Source organism: Sinocyclocheilus grahami, unplaced genomic scaffold (genome assembly GCF_001515645.1).
Source record: "Sinocyclocheilus grahami isolate Dianchi unplaced genomic scaffold, SAMN03320097.WGS_v1.1 scaffold381.1, whole genome shotgun sequence".
Classification (NCBI taxonomy): Eukaryota; Metazoa; Chordata; class Actinopteri; order Cypriniformes; family Cyprinidae; genus Sinocyclocheilus; species Sinocyclocheilus grahami.
This window is the reverse complement of record NW_015505560.1, coordinates 8,504-30,107: the sequence shown is the minus strand read 5'-3', so window position 1 is coordinate 30,107 and position 21,604 is coordinate 8,504. Positions and strand designations below refer to the sequence as shown.

The window sequence follows — 21,604 nt, the reverse complement described above, 5'->3', positions numbered from 1 at the left end:
AATCAATGTAAAATGTGTCAGGGTGACTAATTTTGATCTGTCATCCCAGGGCAGATTTTTTAAAAATCAATACATAAATACAAAATATTTAACACAATTTTGATTTGACAACAACCAATGTTTAAATTTTTTGGAGAAACAATGACTTTATAAATCTTTTAATTTGGGTACTTGTTCTTTAAGTTACACCTGAATCTACGGAGTGTTATTTTAATATAATTCCGATAGTATGATAGCTTTTATTAATATTTTGAATTTGTTTTTTATTTTTTCCAAATTTTTGTTAAAGTTTTAGCAATTGTTTTGCCATTTCTTGTTTTTTAAAAATAGTCCATACAGTTTTTGTTAATTTTTATTTGAGTTTTAGTTTTAGTTATTTTAGTACATCAAGTTAAACTAATTAAAAATTTGAATTGTTGCCTTGGAAACTAGCTGAAATAAAATAAGTTTGTTTTTTGTATTTTATTTCAGTTAATGTTCATTTTAAATTAGGGCTGCAACATCTAATCAATAAAGTCGATTATAATTGATAATAAAAAGTAATCTACAACAAATTTGATTATCAATGAATCACTTCTGTGTGCTGTGAAGAAAAACAGAGACAACATTTTTAATATTGACGTAAAATGAATTGTTTTTATTAAAATTATTACATTTTAATAGTTAATAATATTTGGATTTGTGTCCGATTAATCAAAGAAATCATTTACAGATTAATCGATTATCAAAATGATTATTAGTTGCAGCCCTATTTTTAAAGTTTTACTTTTAGTTCCAAACTAAAAGATGCAATATTTGCAAGGAATATTTGGAAATGTGTAATTCCTACTGGCACAAATGATATACTCGTAAATACTCGTGATGTTGTTGTGAAGCATCTGATATGTGGTCGTTTGCACGGTTTCTGTGTGTATGAATGTGAATAAAGCAGTGGTTCTCAACCCTGGGGAAAACTTTGCATTATTTAAATGCAGTTATATTAACATAATATTCATTGAAATGCTATTAAAACATTCTAACATCATTTTGGGGTTTATTTGTATTGCAGAGGCTTGATAGTACATGCCAGAAGACCCGCCAAGAGAGCATTACAATAGTCCAGTCTGGAGAGAACAAGAGCTTGGACAAGGAGTTGTGTGGCCTGCTCTGATAGGAAGGGTCTAATCTTCCTAATGTTGTATAAGGCAAATCTGCAGGACCGCGTCATTGTAGCAATATGGTCTGTGAAGCTTAACTGATCATCCATCACAACTCCAAGGTTTCTGGCTGTCCTGAAAGGAGATATGGTTGACAAACCTAGCTGTATAGTGAAGTTGTGATGGCTGAGACCACGAGCAGTTCTGTCTTAGCAAGGTTGAGTTGAAGGTGATAGTCCTTCATCCAGCCAGAGATGTCTGTCAGACAGGCTGCAATGCAAACAGCTACCGTCAGATGTAATGAGAAGAGTTGAGTGTCATCAGCATAGCAGTGATAAGAAAAGCCATGCTTCTGAATGACAGATCCTAATGATGACATATAGATGGAGAAGAGAAGCGGTCCAAGCACTGAGCCTTGAGGAACCCCAGTAGCAAGAAGTTGTGACTTAGAAACCTCACCCCTCCAAGACACCCTGAAGGAACTAACTGAGAGTTAAGACTTGAACCACTGGAGTGTGGTTCCTGAGATGCCCATCTTCATGAGGGTTGACAGGAGAATCTGGTGGTTAACGGTGTCAGAAGCAGCAGACAGATCCAGCAAGATGAGTACTGAGGATTTGAAAGCTGCTCTTGCCATTCTCAGGGCTTCAGTAACCGAGAGCAGGGCAGTCTCAGTTGAGTGGCCGCTTTTGTAGCCAGATTGGTTGTTGTCCAGGAGGTTGTTCTGTGCAAGAAACATAGAGAGTTGGTTGAACACAACTCGCTCAAGTGTCTTTGCAATGAATGGAAGAAGGGATACCGGTCTGTAGTTTTCTAAAAGTGCTGGATTTAGAGAGGGTTTCTTAAACAGTGGGGTTATCCGAGCCTGATTAAATGCTGTGGGACCTGTACCAGTGTGAAGAGAGGTGTTGATGATGTGAGTGAGTGCAGGTATAACTGAAGCAGAAATGGCCTGAAGGAGGTGAGTGGGGATAGGATCAATCGAACAGGTAGTAGGATGATTGTAAAGGATAAGTTTGGAAACTTCTGCCTCCGAGAGTGGAGAGGAGGGGGAGAGAGAGTGTGTATTTGTTGTTATGATGTGTTTGTCAGTTTGTGGTGTGGAGAATTGGCCGCTGATTGTTCTTGTTTTATTTATGAAGAATATTGCAAAGTCGTCAGCTGTAAGACGTGGTGAAGGAGTCAGAACAGTATTTAATTTGGTTGTGGTAGTTTGTTTTTATCACTCCATAAATCAGAAAATACTGCCAACAGACAGAAAACAAATACATTTTCACCATGTTTTTAGGAATAAAATGTCTTATAAATCAGTGTGAATGACATATGAACAAACCCCTCAGTAAAAACCTTCAGAATAAAGAGAGGAATAAAACTAAGTTTTGGTGTAAGTAAGTGTTACTAAAGTGGAGAAATGTTTTTTTAAAGATAGATAAAGTGCAATAGAATAAACACTTGATGTGTATTTTCATTGTTCTCTTTCCACTCGTCTCCATGAAGACATGTTATGAAGCTAAATAAATCAAAATCTCTGAATTGAGCAGTGCATGAAGTGTAGTGTCTTGCCTCAAACCATCTTCTGTATGACCTTTGACCTTTGGTTGATCTCAGGCGCGGCGACGCACAAACCCAACGCGGTGGAGCCGGAGAAACAGACCGACCACACAGTGAAGATCGCCGGCGTCATCGCAGGAATACTGCTCTTCGTCATCATCTTCCTCGGCGTGGTGCTGCTCATGAAGAAACGGTAAGAACCTCAACACACACACACACACACACACACAGTGAAGATGATCGGTTACACTATTTTTACCACATTTAAGGATGACAACACGCATCAGGAAGTGCCGCCGTTAACCAAAGTTTGGACACACGTGACTCAGTTTATGTTAAGAACTTTTCATCTAAAGACCTCTGCTTAAATGTGTGAAATTACACTCAAAACATACGGTATTTAGGCCTAAATTAAAATGTTATGTATTTGAATTGCATTTAAATTTTCTATTCATTCAGATTACACAGTTTTAACATAAACACTTTTACTTATAAACTTAATCTGATGCTTGTTGATATTTATCAGTCATACATTATTGAAAGAGGGCAAGTTTCTGTAATAGTGCTAATAATCTGAATGTGTTTTAAATACACAATAACTAGGTTTATATATTTAGCATAAAATAATTGATGATATCATTCAATCTCATACATTTGAGCCGATTCAATATTGCTTGTTCCACAGCTAGTCATATTTTAACAATTTCCATGCCAAAACCATGTTTTTACTTTAAAAAAAATGAATAAATATTGTTTTCACAATGAAAAGATTTATGCATAAATAAATGCATTTTAAAAATATGATTTTAAAATCAAATCAAATTGATGCAAATAATTAATAATGAATTATTCCATTAATTTTTGGGATGCAGTGTTTCATATGTTGTTTTGATCTGCATATACATTAGTGTTAGATTTCCGTTCATACTGATGCTGATGCTTTTATCCAAAACTAATTCAAATTTTGTGTTTTCAATGCATGAATTCCCTAGAAATCCAACAGGAAGAAACTCTGCTATTTCAGTGTCCTGTGACTATTATTCTAACCTGGATATTAATATTAATTAGGAATGAGCAGATGTATCCAAACTTTTGTCTCATCCGCAGTCAGATCAGGACTTTGTGTTTTTGTCTAGAGTTTAACCGCAGATATTAATAATAGATTTCCCTTCCGATTTCCGCCTGACCTTTCATCCGCATCATCTATGCAACACTGAATTATTAATCTAATTATGTTGATAAGCCTGGTTAAAATGCTGTATAATAGCCTGATAAAGAGCCGCTCCCCCGATGACCCTGCATCACAAAAAGACGAGGGAATCTCAGTAGATCCGTGATTGTGTGACTGATGAAAGTGCGTCGTTAGCTGGAGCCTAGTTTACATTAGCTGCCCGCAGATCAAGGGTCATCCGGAGTCAGTTTCGGCAGATATCCAGCTCACACACTTGCTCCAGATTAACCTTCTGCCCTGCTGAATATAAAACAGCCCAATCCAGAAAGCTTTAGAGCCACTACAGTAAATATAATAGTCGTTTACAGTCATGAATTTGAACTATATACCGTTTATAGACAGTGAAACTCACACACGTCTATCTAAACATCTGTGGTGAATGTGAGCGCACACAGTTTTGTCTGTTGTCATCAACTCAGCTATAATTGCAGGTTTATTATTGCTGCTTTCTTGTAATTCTATTTCCATTTATTTATTTAATCAGGGAAAATACACATTAGTAATTAATGAAATCAATGTAAAATGTGTCAGGGTGACTAATTTTGATCTGTCATCCCAGGGCAGATTTTTTAAAAATCAATACATAAATACAAAATATTTAACACAATTTTGATTTGACAACAACCAATGTTTAAATTTTTTGGAGAAACAATGACTTTATAAATCTTTTAATTTGGGTACTTGTTCTTTAAGTTACACCTGAATCTACGGAGTGTTATTTTAATATAATTCCGATAGTATGATAGCTTTTATTAATATTTTGAATTTGTTTTTTATTTTTTCCAAATTTTTGTTAAAGTTTTAGCAATTGTTTTGCCATTTCTTGTTTTTTAAAAATAGTCCATACAGTTTTTGTTAATTTTTATTTGAGTTTTAGTTTTAGTTATTTTAGTACATCAAGTTAAACTAATTAAAAATTTGAATTGTTGCCTTGGAAACTAGCTGAAATAAAATAAGTTTGTTTTTTGTATTTTATTTCAGTTAATGTTCATTTTAAATTAGGGCTGCAACATCTAATCAATAAAGTCGATTATAATTGATAATAAAAAGTAATCTACAACAAATTTGATTATCAATGAATCACTTCTGTGTGCTGTGAAGAAAAACAGAGACAACATTTTTAATATTGACGTAAAATGAATTGTTTTTATTAAAATTATTACATTTTAATAGTTAATAATATTTGGATTTGTGTCCGATTAATCAAAGAAATCATTTACAGATTAATCGATTATCAAAATGATTATTAGTTGCAGCCCTATTTTTAAAGTTTTACTTTTAGTTCCAAACTAAAAGATGCAATATTTGCAAGGAATATTTGGAAATGTGTAATTCCTACTGGCACAAATGATATAGTCGTAAATACTCGTGATGTTGTTGTGAAGCTTCTGATATGTGGTCGTTTGCACGGTTTCTGTGTGTATGAATGTGAATAAAGCAGTGGTTCTCAACCCTGGGGAAAACTTTGCATTATTTAAATGCAGTTATATTAACATAATATTCATTGAAATGCTATTAAAACATTCTAACATCATTTTGGGGTTTATTTGTATTTTTTAAGGAGTGAGAGAGGTTGAGAAGCGCTGCTGTAGAGTCTTTGGTTCTGTTTCTGAATGTCGTTTGCATGAAGAGACGGGTTTATTTCACACACACACACACACACGCGTGTCCAATAATCCCAAACACCGGATTCACCAGATTTCCCTCCCGGAGAGATGAGCGCTGATCACTCCGCAGACATTCTAATTGAATCCCGTTCAATATGCTTTAATCAGATGAACGAGCGCGATTGAATCTCCCGCATCTATTTGGTTTAATTTGCTGAATTAGATTAGAACGTGAGGAGAACATGCTAATTCCTCATTTAAGGCCGAGAGCACGCTCTGGACGCTGCATCTGGTCATTTAGAGCGCAAATGTTTTTATAGTCCTCTAATTACATCCTGAAAAAGAGGAGATGCATTGAGGAAGAGGAATTAATGTAGGTTTTATTGCTAATGTGCAGTGATGTATCTGTGCTCTGACTGACCTTTCACACACGACATCGTCCTCATAAAGACGTATTAATGCAGAGCAGATACAGCTGTGTTATACACTACCAGGCCAAAGTAAGAAAGAAGTCTCTTCTGCTCAGCAAGGCCGCATTTATTTGATCAAAAATGCAGTAAAAATAGTGAAATATTATTATAATGTAAAACAGCTGTGTTGTCTATGTGAATATGTGTTAAACTGTAATGTATTTCTGTGATGCGCAGCTGTATTTTCAGCATCATTCCTCCAGTCTTCAGTGTCACATGATCTTCAGAAATCAGTATAATATGCAGATCTGCTGCTCAAGAAACATTTCTGATTATTATCAATGTTGAAAACAGTTGTGCTGCTTCCATTCAAAAGTTTGAAGCGAGTAAGATTGAATAGAAATTAATAATTTTATTCAGCATTAAACTGATAAAAAGTGACAGTAAAGACATTTATAATGTTACAGAAGATTTCTATTTCAAATAAATGCTGTTCTTATGAACTTTCTATTCATCTGTGAATCCTGAAAAATAAAATGCATCACAGTTTCCACAAAAATATTAATGTTTTCAACATTGATGATAATCAGAAATGTTTCTCGAGCAGCAGATCAGCATATTATACTGATTTCTGAAGATCATGTGACACTGAAGACTGGAGGAATGATGCTGAAAATACAGCTGCACATCACAGAAATAAATTAAATTTTAACAGATATTCACATAGAAACAGCTTTTTTAGATTCTAATAATAATTTCACAATTTTTACTGCATTTTTGATCAAATAAACGCAGTCTTGAGACTCTTTCAGAAACCTTAAACTGATTCCAGACTTGTGAGCAGTAGTTGTTAATTCACCCAGACGAACACAAACACACTCACAGAAATAAATTAAATTTTAACAGATATTCACATAGAAACAGCTTTTTTAGATTCTAATAATATTTCACAATTTTTACTGCATTTTTGATCAAATAAACACAGCCTTGAGACTCTTTCAGAAACCTTAAACTGATTCCAGACTTGTGAGCAGTAGTTGTTAATTCACCCAGACGAACACAAACACACGTACATATGAATGTATACAAGTCATGTGACCCTCTGGTTGGTCATGTGGTCAGCGTTTGCGCAGTGACCGCCGTGCATCTCTCTTTCTCACGAATGCCACCATGTCTGCTTCTGTTCATTTTCTATCGTTTCGGAACATTAATATATTTTACTTTTTCTTTCCTTCCATCTTCATCTTCCCCTCCACTGCTTAAACCCCTCCACCACCTCACTGGGCAGGAGAACCTATCAGTCCTACACTTACTACCTGTGAGTAAAACACCTTTGTACACTGTTAGTGCCATGCTATGCTCGACCTGCATGACTCCGGCACCTCGAGGGCACGAGAGTTAACATTCGGCTGTGCATTTCAATCAGAAAGTGTTATCTGTAATTGTTATGATCATGAGCTGGATATTGCTAACGCCGTCTTGAAGTTGTGATGTGATTCTCCATCATCTGCTGTCCAATGCTTGTCTGTGAATGCTGTAGCTCCTCCAATCAGAGCCTTGGTTTGATTACTGAGGATTCATTTACAGTCCATGTGGTTTTGTACTTTCCCAAGGAAAGTTCTCCTTGTCTTTCTGTTGCCCAGCTCAGGGAAGGGAAGCGCGCTTTTCCTTAAACACCTGAAATTACCCTTCATCTCATAAATCATCATCATTAATCGCAGTCATCGCAGTTTTCCTGCATGGTTGGTGCTCGCTGCATGAAGTCGAATGAAGTCCATCAGCCGATTCTCCATCATCTGCTGTCCAATGCTTGTCTGTGAATGCTGTAGCTCCTCCAATCAGAGCCTTGGTTTGATTACTGAGGATTCATTTACAGTCCATGTGGTTTTGTACTTTCCCAAGGAAACTTCTCCTTGTCTTTCTGTTGCCCAGCTCAAGGAAGGGAAGCGCGCTTTTCCTTAAACACCTGAAATTACCCTTCATCTCATAAATCATCATCATTAATCGCAGTCATCGCAGTTTTCCTGCATGGTTGGTGCTCGCTGCATGAAGTCGAATGAAGTCCATCATGTCCTGATGTTTTCCTGGATGCTTGATCTGTGCTGGTTTTTGTTTGTTTGTTTGTCATGCGGAGCTGTTTGCTTATTTATATGAGTGGGAATCAACGATTGGGTTTTGTTCAGACCAGATGCATTTATTAGAAAAGTGCTGGAACCAATTGAAAATACTCTTACAGTGTTTCCCGCGCTATGGGAAAGAGATAGTTTTAGCTCATTTGTGAGATTGATTGTAACCTTGAGTTTCCATTTAATTCATTTTTTTTTTATCTTGAATTTATTTAGTTTTAGTAATTTTAGTATTTCAACTTACAGTAACAAAAACAATAGTAACTATTTAGTTACTGCCAGGACATTATAATTTTTTTCCCCTTTTATTAGTTTTTTTTTAATTATATTTCTATTTATCTTTTTTTTCCGTTTTAGTAAACCCGCGCTATGGGAAAGAGATAGTTTTAGCTCATTTGTGAGATTGATTGTAACCTTGAGTTTCCATTTAATTCATTTTTTTTTTATCTTGAATTTATTTAGTTTTAGTAATTTTAGTACTTCAACTTACAGTAACAAAAACAATAGTAACTATTTAGTTACTGCCAGGACATTATAATTTTTTTCCCCTTTTATTAGTTTTTTTTAAATTATATTTCTATTTATCTTTTTTTTCCGTTTTAGTAAATGTAATACTTCAACTATTCAACTAAATTATTTTATTTCAGTTAGTGCCAGGGCAACACATATAATTTTATTGATTAAGTATATCTTTATAATTATTAAGTATAATCAAATTTTTTTTTATTTAATCTAATATTTATATTTTATTTATTAAAAGGTGTATATATATATATAGCTCCTCTCCGCGCTCACACCGTCCGTGGCTTTCTCCTTCGTGGCAGGCGTTGTTGCCAGCTCACACACCTTGACTGACGTCACGGCCTCTGGCTCCACGGCGATCCTCAGCTCTATCGCGCTCTCTAGCGATGGCTCGTCGGTCGCGGCGGGCTCTGGGTCTCCGTCAGCAGTGGGCTCGGGCGTGCGCATCGGGGAGATGGTGGGATGGGCTCTGGGTCGGGAGTGGCACTGGCGATTAATTCCTGGGAGCCGGCAGGGAACGGAGATCCATTTCTCACAGTGTCCACTCCACAAAGGCTGCGAATTCAGCTCGAGGGCCATCTTCGGACGACAGCGCTCTGCACGCGGTGCTGAGGCTGGCATCATAGAACGCGCAGAGCGCGTCGTCCGGATAGGTGGTGAGATGGGCCACAGCCAGAAACAGTCTGGTATGACCCTCGAGCGAATTTTCCCCCTGCTCCAGCAGGAGGAGGATGAATTCGGGGCGAAGGAGGGAATCCATAGGGCACACAACAGAAACAAAAAAACTGAGTAAAAAGAGTAACAAAGCGGAGGGTACAAACGGAGGTAACTGTATCGGTCAGGTCTTCTGTCACAATTCACTCGGGGAGCAAGGAACGAGGAGTTCTTGAATAACACTTTAATAATCCACAGGAAAACCGAGAACAAGGAGGACATTCAACAAGTAGACCCGACAAACAAGAACTGAAAGAACTAGGGCTTTTAAAAGGCAGGATATTTGGGGAAGAACGAGACACACCTGAAATCAAATTAACTCAATCAACATGAGGGAGAAACTGGGTCACAGGGGCAAAAACACATAGAAAAGTCCATAATCCTGACAGTGTCTGATTACAGAATCAATAACTCTTATAAACCATTTTATTTTAAATAAATGAGTGAAAAGGAATTACTGTAACAATTTAACCCACTCATTGAATCATCACAAGTTTTTATTTTTGCCATACAGAAATTAAGATTTCAGATTCTCTGAAGTCAGTTAATGGTCACATGGCATGCAGATAAATAAATCAAATATTGTTTGTTTTGTTTAACTTTATTAATCCAGTCAAGTCGGTTATTCATTATATTATTAAAATCTTTAAATTTTGTATTTTAATTTTACATTTTAATGATTTTATTAATTATTAGCTTTTCATTAACTATCAATTAATTAAAAATGAGAAATATTTTTATTTGTTTTTATTTTTATACTTTCATTTAATTTTAATTAGTTTGAGTAATTTTATAGTGTTTTTGATTTGTATTATTATTGTTTTAGTTTCAGTTTTAGTTATTTTAGTACATTAAAATGTGCATTAACTAAAGTGTTTCCTTAGCAACAGGCTAAACTAAAATAATACATAAAATAAAAATAATAATAAATAAAGTGTGTAATAAATAAAAATGTAAAAAAATAAATAAATAAAATATTTTAATTTATTTGATTTCAGTTCATGCTTATTTTAAGTGAGGTTTTTTTTCTGTGGTTTTATGTTTTAGTTCAGTTAGGGTCACGTGGATTATTAGTTAATGTTAATATGAACAGCTGTAAGTTAATTCTAACGGTTATGAGTTAATAGGTTCATTAATCTATATTTAAGTCATACAGTGAAGACTATGCCATGCTATTTTACATTTGATTATTTGGATTCTGTACCTGAACACCTACAAACCTGAAAAAATCAAATCGTTGTTTAATTTGTATCTTTGTTCTGTTTATTTATTTGTGCAATTTGCACGATTTCAAACGAGGCCCTCAGGTACAACCTGCACTTGGGCCCCGCAAACCCCAGCTTACATTTAAACTCATATAACAAGCGTTTTAGAAATAAAAAGCGTAACATTCAAGAGAAGCATTTTAATTAAACTCTTCTCTGTAACCCTGGAAAAAACAGCCCAACATAATGACCCAACAGGCTCAACCCAGCATTCTTTAGACTGTGCTGTTTCAGTCTTTCTACATCATTTCCAACATCGATTCTTTGTAACGATTTGTGAAATTTACCAGTGATTTCTGAGTGTAAACTGTTTAGTGTGGGAGCGGAATCTAAATCTGTCTGCTGAGTGGAGATTGAGTTTTCCCTCAGATGTTCCTGCGGAGGAGCTGAACTTTGTCCTGATGGAATATGGCGTGTTGTTTAGCGAGGCTAATCTCATGGCGGTGTAACCCGTTCGCTCTGCTCATCACTCATGACTTCTGCTGATGTTCAAGCTTTAATGGAGTTTGTAGTTTGTAGAAACTTGGTGCATCTGCTTACTTTGTGGTTTGGCTCCGTTTCCAAGATCTCATTGGAAATTACCTGCGGATCCGCTTTGGGAAGTCGAGCCTCAGGCAAGGAACCACATGCTAATTTCCCTCCCACGGATTGGCTGAGTACTTTGGCCTCATTTGCATTTGCGGATCGTTAGCAGATGAAGGCAGGTTAACTAAATTAAAGCAGAACTCCATTATTCTCTAACATCTGCTCTGGCGTTGAGATGCGTGTTGGAGAACACGCGTGTGCGGCTGTAATCACGGAGAGCCGGTGCTCCTCGAGGCTCTTGGTGGGGCATTGATTAGAATTATATCAGGGTTTAATTGGGAGGGTGACTCTGGCATCTTAATCAGGCCCTGCTCATTAAAATTAGCCTCTTTTGATTAGTTTAATGGCTGACCACCTTGAGTGTTTCTTCAGCACTGCTCTTTGCTCACTAAAATACATTTGTTGAACTAACCTCTCGCCCTGTTCCTCATTTACAGCGTTAAAGGCATTCTGTGTTCAGAACTAAATACTTGCACAGTTTTAAATACATGAATACAGGATGAAACTATAAACTTTTCAAACTGTACATTCTTATATAATAGCCACTTTAATTCAGTGAGTTACGTCTAGAAATTATTCATTTTAAATCAGTGTCAAATATTATGGAGCCAAACCGTAGTTATTATAGTTAACTAAAATTAAAACATTAAAAAAAGTTACTTAAAATAAATGTTAACTGAAAATGTTTTTATAAAATGCAAAACATAAAAATATGTTTTACTTAAGCTTGTTGCCAAAGCAACATTTCTCATTCATTTGGTACTAAACAGGGTTATTATATTTAACTGAAACTAAAACTAAAAATATGATCATTTATTTTGATATATTAAAATACATTTTACATTTCTTACTTAAAATGAACATTTACTGAAATAAAATAAAATACAAAAAAAGCCATTATTTCAGGTAGTTCCCAATGCAACATCTCGTTTTCAATTAGTTTAACTTGATGTACTAAAATAAACAAGAAATTAAATTAAATAAATTAAAAAGGCATAAAAATGACAAAATCACACAACACAATTACTAAAACTTTTACTGAAATATTAAAATGAATTCACAAGATAAATAAAATCTCAGTGATACTAAAATAACTACAATAACTAGAAATAAAACTGCATAAAATAGACATTAATAAAAGCTAATAAAAATTTCAAAAACACAAGAAAATTACTAAAACTTTAAAATAAAACGAAATGAAAAAAATACATTGCATTGTGGGAAACAGAGTCCTAAATTCCCACATAGTGTTCATACTGCATACAGGTCGTGTGTTACGTTTTGTGTATCACATCACTAATGCTGTTACTTTTATCTTTGATTTTGTGATTTGCAGAAAGCTTGCGAAGAAGCGCAAGGAGACGCTGAACAGCACGAGACAGGAGATGACGGTGATGGTGAACTCAATGGACAAGAGCTACACGGAGCAGGGAACCAACTGTGATGAAGCGCTGTCATTCATGGACACACACAACCTCAACGGACGCTGTGAGTGAAACACACACACTATACACACACACACACACACACTATACACACACACACACAACCTCAATGGACGCTGTGAGTGAATCACACACACTATACACACACACACACACTATACACACACACACACACAACCTCAACGTGGACAAGAGCTACACGGAGCAGGGAACCAACTGTGATGAAGCGCTGTCATTCATGGACACACACAACCTCAACGGACGCTGTGAGTGAAACACACACACACACACACACACTATACACACACACACACACAAACACACAACCTCAACGGATGCTGTAAGTGAAACACACACACACACACAACCGCAACGGATGCTGTGAGTGAAACACACACACACTCTTTCTCTCACACACACTCTCTCTCTCTCACACACACACTCATACACACACACACTCATACACACACACACTCTCACACACACACACACTCTCACACACACACACACACACTCATTGTGATAAAGCAGCTGTCACAAACACTCGTCCTCACAGACGCTCCTGACGGCTCCGACTGAGAGAGCGCATTAATCGCAGACGCATGCTCTCCTGCAGACGCGTCCTCAGATCACCGTCTCTGCTGTGGCTTTACAGCAGAAACACTCACACACTCTCACACTCACACACACACACACACTCACACACACACACACACACACACACACACACAAACACATTCACACACACACTCACACATACATCGACACACACACACACACACTCACACATACATAGACACACACACCAACACACACACAAACACACACACACACACACACACACACACATACAGCAGAAACATGTGCTGCTGACAGCTGCGCATCTATCCCAGGATACAAAGAAATATGAGCAGAATTAAACCCGTTTAATATTTAAGAGCATTAGTATGTTTTTCATTGTGGCATGATTGTCATGACAGCTGGACAACACATGGAGCTGTGTGCCAGTGTTATTTTAGCCTTATTTAAACTAGTATTATTTATATAAAACATTTAATAATATTTTTAATTGGCTTTAATTTCATATTTTCAGTTTTAGTAATTTGGTTAAGTGCTTTTATCATTTTTATTAGTTTGTATGTTACTATTTATCTTAATTTATTTTAGTTTTAGTTTATTTGTTTTAATTTTTATTTATTTCTATTTAGTCATTTTAGTGCTTCAACTTAATTATTTCAAGGCAATGCTTTAAATTTTTATTTAGTTTACTTATTTATTAATAATATTTAGTGCTGTCAAACGATTAATCGCATCCAAAATAAAAGTTTTTGTTTACATAATATATGAGTGTGTGTTGTGCATATTTATAATGTGTATATATATAAATACACACACATACAGTATATAGTTTGAAAATATTTACATGTGTATATTTATATTCATATAATTTATATTATATGTAAATGTATTTAATATATAAACATAATATGTTTTTTCTTAAATGTATACATGCATATGTGTGTATAATAAATATACACAGTACACACATATATACTATGCAAACTAAAACTTTTATTTTGGATTATTCGCTATTAGTCGTTGCCCAGCACTAATAATATTTAAAATATTTATTGATTTTTGTTGTTTGTTTTGTTTTCACCTTTATTTCAGTTGACAGAAAGGTTAGTGATGGTTATAGTTTCAGCTCTAGTGATGTGTGTTTGTTCTGGTGTTTTTCTGTGTGAAGCCGGATCTTCTCCGTGTTCTGTGACGGTGAAGACGAGCACGCTGAGCAGCAGCATCCCGAACACGTATTACCCAGGTAACACACACTCCACACGCGTGTGCATGCGGCAGAAACACGCTGCGCCTCTGAGCTCACTCAACACAAACCACACAGCTCACGCTCCTCCTCAGAGTTTCCATCTTGTTTTCTCAGAATTTGCTTAAAATAAAACAAGTTTATGATTAAAACGTGAACAAACGTCTGCCGATGGGGTCAGAAAAACAAACATGTTTTCTCTTTGAATTAAGTTTATTTTTCGGACCCCACCGGTAAACATTTTGCATCTCCGGTAAATGTAACTCTAACGTTGTACATTTTATTATAAAATGAAAATATTTGATTAAAAACAAATAATTGTTTAATTGTAAAATGACAACAGCACAAATGCATCCCAGATTAACTCTGGTAGTTAGTTAATATTTGCTAGCATTACCTAGATCTGCAGAAAGATGAAGAATTTGAATGGGATGTTTTTTATGACTCTTATTATTATTATTATTATTATTATTATTAATCACAAATATAATGTATTAATGTATTAATAAAGTAAAATAATAAATTAATAATTTATATGAATAATTATTGAATAATAATATTATAATATATATATATATAAATATACTGTATATATAAATACAAAAATATATAAAATTATTTTTATTTAATTTTTTTCCACAGCTATTGTTTCTGATTTTTTTTTGTTTATTAAAAAAAAGCTTTGTTATACTTATGGCAGAAATTATTTTATGACCTCCATAAGACCCAATAATAACTTTAAAATAATTTGGATTAATAATAATAATAATTTTTATTATTATTACTGTATTTTAATGTATCAATAATATTTTAAATATGTTTGTAATTATATAATATTATAATAATAAAATAATTAACAATAATACATTTTACTTAATTAAAATGCTAAGCAATGCTTAAAATCAAGAAATAATTTTTCTGTTTGTTTATAATGATGATCAAGATTATAGTAGAAACACTGAAGGACATATCTTGTGCTGGACAGTCGAGCTTTGAGATCTGCTAGAAAGCTGTTCATTCAGACGGACTGATGGTTTGTGTGTTTCTGTGCTTCTCCTCCAGACCCCTTCGTCCCCACCGCGATCTTAGGTGAGCCGCGTCTGTGTGTCTCCTCATCATGCTCGTTTGATTTGGCTTGTTTTACAGCTTCTCATCAGCTCACTCGTCTGTCTGTCTGTCTGTCTGTCTGTCGCTTCTCTTCCTTTGGCTTCCGCCTTCACTCCATCCCATCCGCATCGCGCCTTGTGCGTGTGATGTCACTTCCTGTCTGACATCTCATTTGCATGGACAGACATGTGGACTGGATGTGGAGGAGTGGATGGATGATGCTGTAGCTGCACATTCAACACACTTGAGCGGTGATGTTAATAAATCAATCCCCTGAATTCAGTCAGAAAAACTCTAAAAAAAAAAAAACATCCAAAAATGGATTAAACAAACCATACTAGAAGATGAAATCAAATTAAGTGTATTATTATTATTACTACTACTACTATATTATTAGTTATATTAATTATACATTTTAATTGATCAATAAATTATTATTAAGTAATACATTTAATTTAATAATTCAATTTAAATGATTAATTAATTCAATTTATTCTTATTATTATTATACACTTAATATTATTATTTCAATTAGTTTATAATCTTTTAAAATAAATTATATTTTAAACATAATTAAAAATGTATTTATTACTTTCTTAAAATATGTATTAAATTAATGTATTATGTTAATTACTATTAATATATTTATTTTGTATTTTTTATTTAATAATAATAAATATATGTATTAATCAAGTCAAATAATTAATTAATTTATAATAAATATTGTTTAATAATAATATAATGCATTAAAATAAATAAAAATGCATAATCAAGAAATCTTTTTTTTATTTTTTATTTAATGTAATTTTTATGAAAGCAGTTTTTGTGAACACCGAGATACTGAGGAGTGCAAGTTTAAAGTTTTAGGGTTTATTAAACTAGGCCTGATGATGATGCTGTTGCATTAGAACTGAAAGAGCTGATAAAATGATAAATGCAATAAAAGCGCCTGGCGAATGCATGAATGCAAACATAAATGCATCGCTCTGTGGTTCTTCAGGTCGACTGATGCAGTTCATGAGCGAATGCTTTACTGTGTAAACGTGGAGACGGCTCTGCCGGTGTCGACTATCCCCTCGGGATGTTTTTTGTAGTTTTTGGAGAAGGACGGCTCGTTCTCTACATCCACTCCAGTGTTTCTTTGCTTCTCTGCTATTCTCTCTAATGTTTCTTCTGCCTTTAGCAACTCTTTCTGACCTACTTGTTTTTATTTTTCTTATTTTGCAGCTGTTTATTGGTTTATTCTATGATAAAATGGAATAATAAAGCAGGTTTTGTCTCGTTTTCGTGGCACCTCTACACCCTATTTATCTAAAGCGCTCCGTACCCCAGAGTCGGCCCTGAGAATTTAATTGAAACATAATGTGATGAAAAATAAGAGCTCAGAGCGGCGTATTAAATATGAATGACTCTCGGCTAACGGCACGTGTAAATGATCGCTCGAGTGGGAACAGGTTTACATTACACAATAAAACGGGGAGAAAACAGCAAAGCATCACCTCCGGCACACCAGGGTTTATGAAGCAGTGAAGATGATGCTGATGTTCAACACGAGCAGAAGCACAATCAGCTGCTTCAACACTTCTCAACCGCTTGCGCCTAACGATGTAGATTTTACACGGGGCATCAAGTATTCAATGTTTAAAAGTCTTCAAATCAAGCACTGCCATTTGTTTGTTTGTTTATAATTTAATGCATTTATTATATTTAGTTTTTCTATATTTAACATTTTTGCTATTTATTATTTTTGTTTATTTTTATGTTTCATTTTATTATATTTGTAATAATTTTAATTGATCATTTAATACATATTTCCATTTTTCTATTTTATTATTATTATTATAATGTTTATTATAATTATTATAATTTTAATTTATAACAAATTATTTATTATTATTTAAATTGTAATTAATAATTTAATGCATTTATTATATTTGTATTTTTGTATCAGTTTTATTCATTATTTTGAAATGTTTCATTTATTTGATTTCATTTTAATTTATAATTTAATGCATTTATTGTATTTCTGTTTTTATATTTTTAATTATTTTGCTATTAATTATTTTATTGTTTTTATTAATTTTTCATATTTTTTTATTTTATTCTGTATTGTATTTTATTATAATTTTATTTTTAATTATAATTTATAATTTAATACATTTATTAGATTTGTATTTTTGCAATTTATAAAAATAATAATATTTATTTATGTAGTTAGTTATTTTGGTTATATTTTTAATTATCTTAATTTTAAATTCTAATGAAATGCATTTATTGTCTCAAAGCCAGTAATTCAATGCACAAAACACATTGAGTTCAGCACAGATCATGTTTATCCCCATTAAAGCCGTATTTTTGTCGATAATTTTTGAGGGTGAGGTCATGTAATTTGACAAATGAGGAGTCTGATTGGCCTCCGTGTGACCTTTGACCTCCTCAGCACACTCGATCGAGGCAGCTGCTCTGTAGATCTCCATGAAGCGACTGCAATGTTCATCAGTTTTATTTGCATTTCTTCTTTTGTTTTGAAACTCATTTTTCTCCTTCATTGTGATTTGAGTCCCATAACACCCGGATCCCCGATCGCCCTGCGACTGATCAGCGCTCTGCTAGTTATCTTTGGTGTAATTGTTGCTTATACCCTGTCTCCTCTCTCTCTCTCTCTTCTCTCTCTGTCTCTCTCTTCTCTCGTTTAACCTCTAATGTATCTGCTTAAAAAGTCCCCATTAATGGTAAGTTCATCAGCGTGACAGAGGTTGTGTGTTTCACTAGAGTCACGTCCTCCTCCCTCCATTGGTGCGTTACAGCATCACTCGTCCACCGCATCTTCATCTTCATCATCATCATCATCCTCCTCCTGTGTGCGTCTGCATCGTGTTTCTGCTCTCTTTGCTTTGGCTTGTTGTGCTTTGGCCCGTGTGGCTCTGAACATCCGTCATCACACGTCCGATTATCCGCTCATGCTTTGCTGTTGATTGACAGCACCCACGCCTCATGGCAGATCTCAGATCAGGGCGAAACATGCACACAGGCCGATTCTAGCCGTGTTTCTTTGAAGTTATATCACGTGATATTTCACGAAGGAATGAACGAGCGGGGCAGTCAATCGATCCCTCCCTCCACATCCACTCATCCACCCTTCCTGCAACGTCGTGTCATGATCATCCATCGCCAATGAATGGGAAACCAATCAAGTGCTTTCTTTTACACTGATTGATTAACTGGAAAAATACAGGCAATTAAGGCAAAGACACTACAGGAGAAACATTGCACTGGTCAAAACACACAAGTGTTTATATTATTGCACTTTATCTAGTTGCGTCTGTAGATTTCAGTTACAATACATATCTTTAAAAGCTTTTATATCCACTTCAGTAACACTTACATACACCAAAACTTAGGGTTTTATTCATACCTATATTCTGAAGGTTTTTACTAAGGGGTTTGCTTATATATTATTCACACTGATTTATATAACATTTTACTACTAAAAACATGGTAAATATGCATATCTTTAAAGGTGGTGAGGTTTTATCTCCACTTCAGTAACACTTACACATACCAAAACTTAGAGTTTTATTCCTATCTATATTCTGAAGGTTTCTACTGAGGGGTTTGTTCATATATCATTCACACTGATTTATACAACATTTTACTCCTAAAAACGTGGTAAAATGCATATTTTTGAAGGCAATGAGTTTGTTTTTCCTCTGCAGCAGCACTTACACATACCAAAACTTAGGGTTTTATTCATACCTATATTCTGAAGGTTTTTACTGATGGGTTTGCTTATATATTATTCACACTGATTTATATAACATTTTAGTCCTAAAAACATGGTAAATATGCATATCTTTAAAGGTGGTGAGGTTTTATCTCCACTTCAGTAACACTTACATACACCAAAACTTAGAGTTTTATTCCTATCTATATTCTGAAGGTTTTTACTGAGGGGTTTGCTTATATATTATTCACACTTATTTATACAACATTTTACTCTTAAAAACGTGGTAAAAATGCACATTTTTGAAGGCAATGAGTTTGTTTTTCCTCTGCAGCAGCACTTACACATACCAAAACTTAGGGTTTTATTCATACCTATATTCTGAAGGTTTTTACTGATGGGTTTGCTTATATATTATTCACACTGATTTATATAACATTTTAGTCCTAAAAACATGGCGAAAAAGAATTATTTTTCTGTCTGTTAACAGTATTTTCTGATTTATGGATTGATAAAAAGAGAAATCCAAAATCACCTCAGTAAAAACCTTTAACTCTAATATGTCAACAAAATCAAATGAGAATTTTGATCCTGGCTTTATCCAATATTCTGATTTATTTAAATGTATGCAAATTAATGCATATTAAAAAATATATATAATAAAATAAAAACTAACTAACAAAAAACGATATACAGAAACTAACAAAAATGTGATAGCACTACAAAATTACAAAACCTTTAAAGTTAACATGAAAGCAGAAAATATAAAAATTAAGTATAATTCAAAATATTAGCAAAAACTGTACTAGTATCTCAATAATACTTTAAAAAACTGCTATGGTGATATTTATTATTTAAATTTCTATCCTTTTCACCTGTAGTGTCTTGCCTTACTTGTTCAAAAAGAAAAGTTTATCCAAAAATGTACTTTTTGTCTTTATTTGCTTGCTCTCATGTTGTTCCAAACCTGTAAGGTGTTTTCTGTTATGTTTCTGTATTTTCACTGAATAACTGCTGAAATTTCAGTCTCTCTCTTACATAGAGCACCATATCCCTGCTGAAAAAATGGCTAAAACCATTCTAAGCTGGTTGGCTGGTCTTAGCTGGTTTAACAGGCTGGTTTTAGAGGGGTTTTGACCACTTTTTAACCAGCCAGATTGGAAGACCAGCTTAAGCCAGCTACATCCAGTTTAAAGACCAGTTTAGGCTGAATTTCAGAGTTTTTTTAAGCAGGGTTATATGATTTAGTTTTTTTGTTTTTTTGTCATAGAATAAATTATTTTTTATTACTTAAATGTATATACTTATATTTATTATATAAAAAATTTGTATTATAATATATATTATATTTTATTTTATATTATTAGTTTTTATATTATAATATTATATTATATTTATTTATATTATTAACATTATTTCACATATTGAAATCACAGCATGCAGGTTTGGAATGATGTGAGTGTGAATAAATAATGACGCATTTTTATTTTTAGTGAAGTATTCTTTCAATTTAAGACTACATTACAGCTCATTTAAATTTGTTAGGGCCCGTTTGCGAGGTCGTGTGACTGAAGTCACTGTAAAAGCAAGCGTAAGTGTGACTTTAAGCGTGACGTGTTTCACTGCCGCGACGTCATCGCGTGTGTTTTCTGTCCTGTGTTGCAGACGAGACTCAAACCCTGACCAGCGACACCAGCAGCCTGGTGCAGTCGCACACGCACACACACTCGCTGTGCAAGCGCGAGGCCGTGGACGTGCCGTACCAGACGGGCCAGCTGCATCCCGCCATCCGTGTGGCCGACCTGCTGCAGCACATCACGCAGATGAAATGCGCCGAGGGCTATGGCTTCAAAGAGGAGTACGAGGTAAGAGCTCATCGATCCTATCATCCTCACTGCCACTCATTCCTGTTGATGTCATTCATCATGATGATGATGGTGATGATGAGCGTGTTTCTCTTTGTTTTGTTAAGTCAGTTTGTTAGTGTGAGAGTGTGTTCACATCAGCTGCTGCTGCACAAGAGTTACACACACACACACACTCACACACACACACACATTTACTGCATATTTTCTGAATGGGGACATTCCATAGACTTCTGCTATACTGTAACCAAATCCTTACACAAATATTTCTGCATTTCTAAACATCTTATTTTTCTACCATTTTTTACAGTTCAGGACATACTCAATTTAGCTCACCTCTAGGTGCAGATTTGTCAGCCAAAATATGATTACACACCTGCACACACACACACACACCTGTAGTAATGCAGCATGATTGACACTAGATCAGTGCTTCTCAACCAGGCGACGAGACCTCCTAAGTAATATATATACACACACACACACACACATAT

At 34.5% G+C, this 21,604-nt stretch overlaps 1 protein-coding gene across 1 annotated transcript in view; it reads left to right on the top strand.

Annotated features, from left to right (window-relative positions):
• Positions 1–21,604, top strand: part of LOC107549788 (receptor-type tyrosine-protein phosphatase mu-like) — a gene marked incomplete at its 3' end in the record, with an annotated part of 77,356 nt that overhangs the window by 48,229 nt on the left and 7,523 nt on the right. Inside the window, exons 10-17 of the mRNA XM_016230963.1 lie at positions 2,031–2,056; positions 2,745–2,880; positions 7,224–7,253; positions 12,484–12,635; positions 14,340–14,414; positions 15,477–15,503; positions 18,242–18,253; positions 20,911–21,110. Of these exons, the coding sequence (XP_016086449.1) occupies positions 2,031–2,056; positions 2,745–2,880; positions 7,224–7,253; positions 12,484–12,635; positions 14,340–14,414; positions 15,477–15,503; positions 18,242–18,253; positions 20,911–21,110 (658 nt within the window). The remainder of the gene's footprint in view (positions 1–2,030; positions 2,057–2,744; positions 2,881–7,223; positions 7,254–12,483; positions 12,636–14,339; positions 14,415–15,476; positions 15,504–18,241; positions 18,254–20,910; positions 21,111–21,604) is intronic.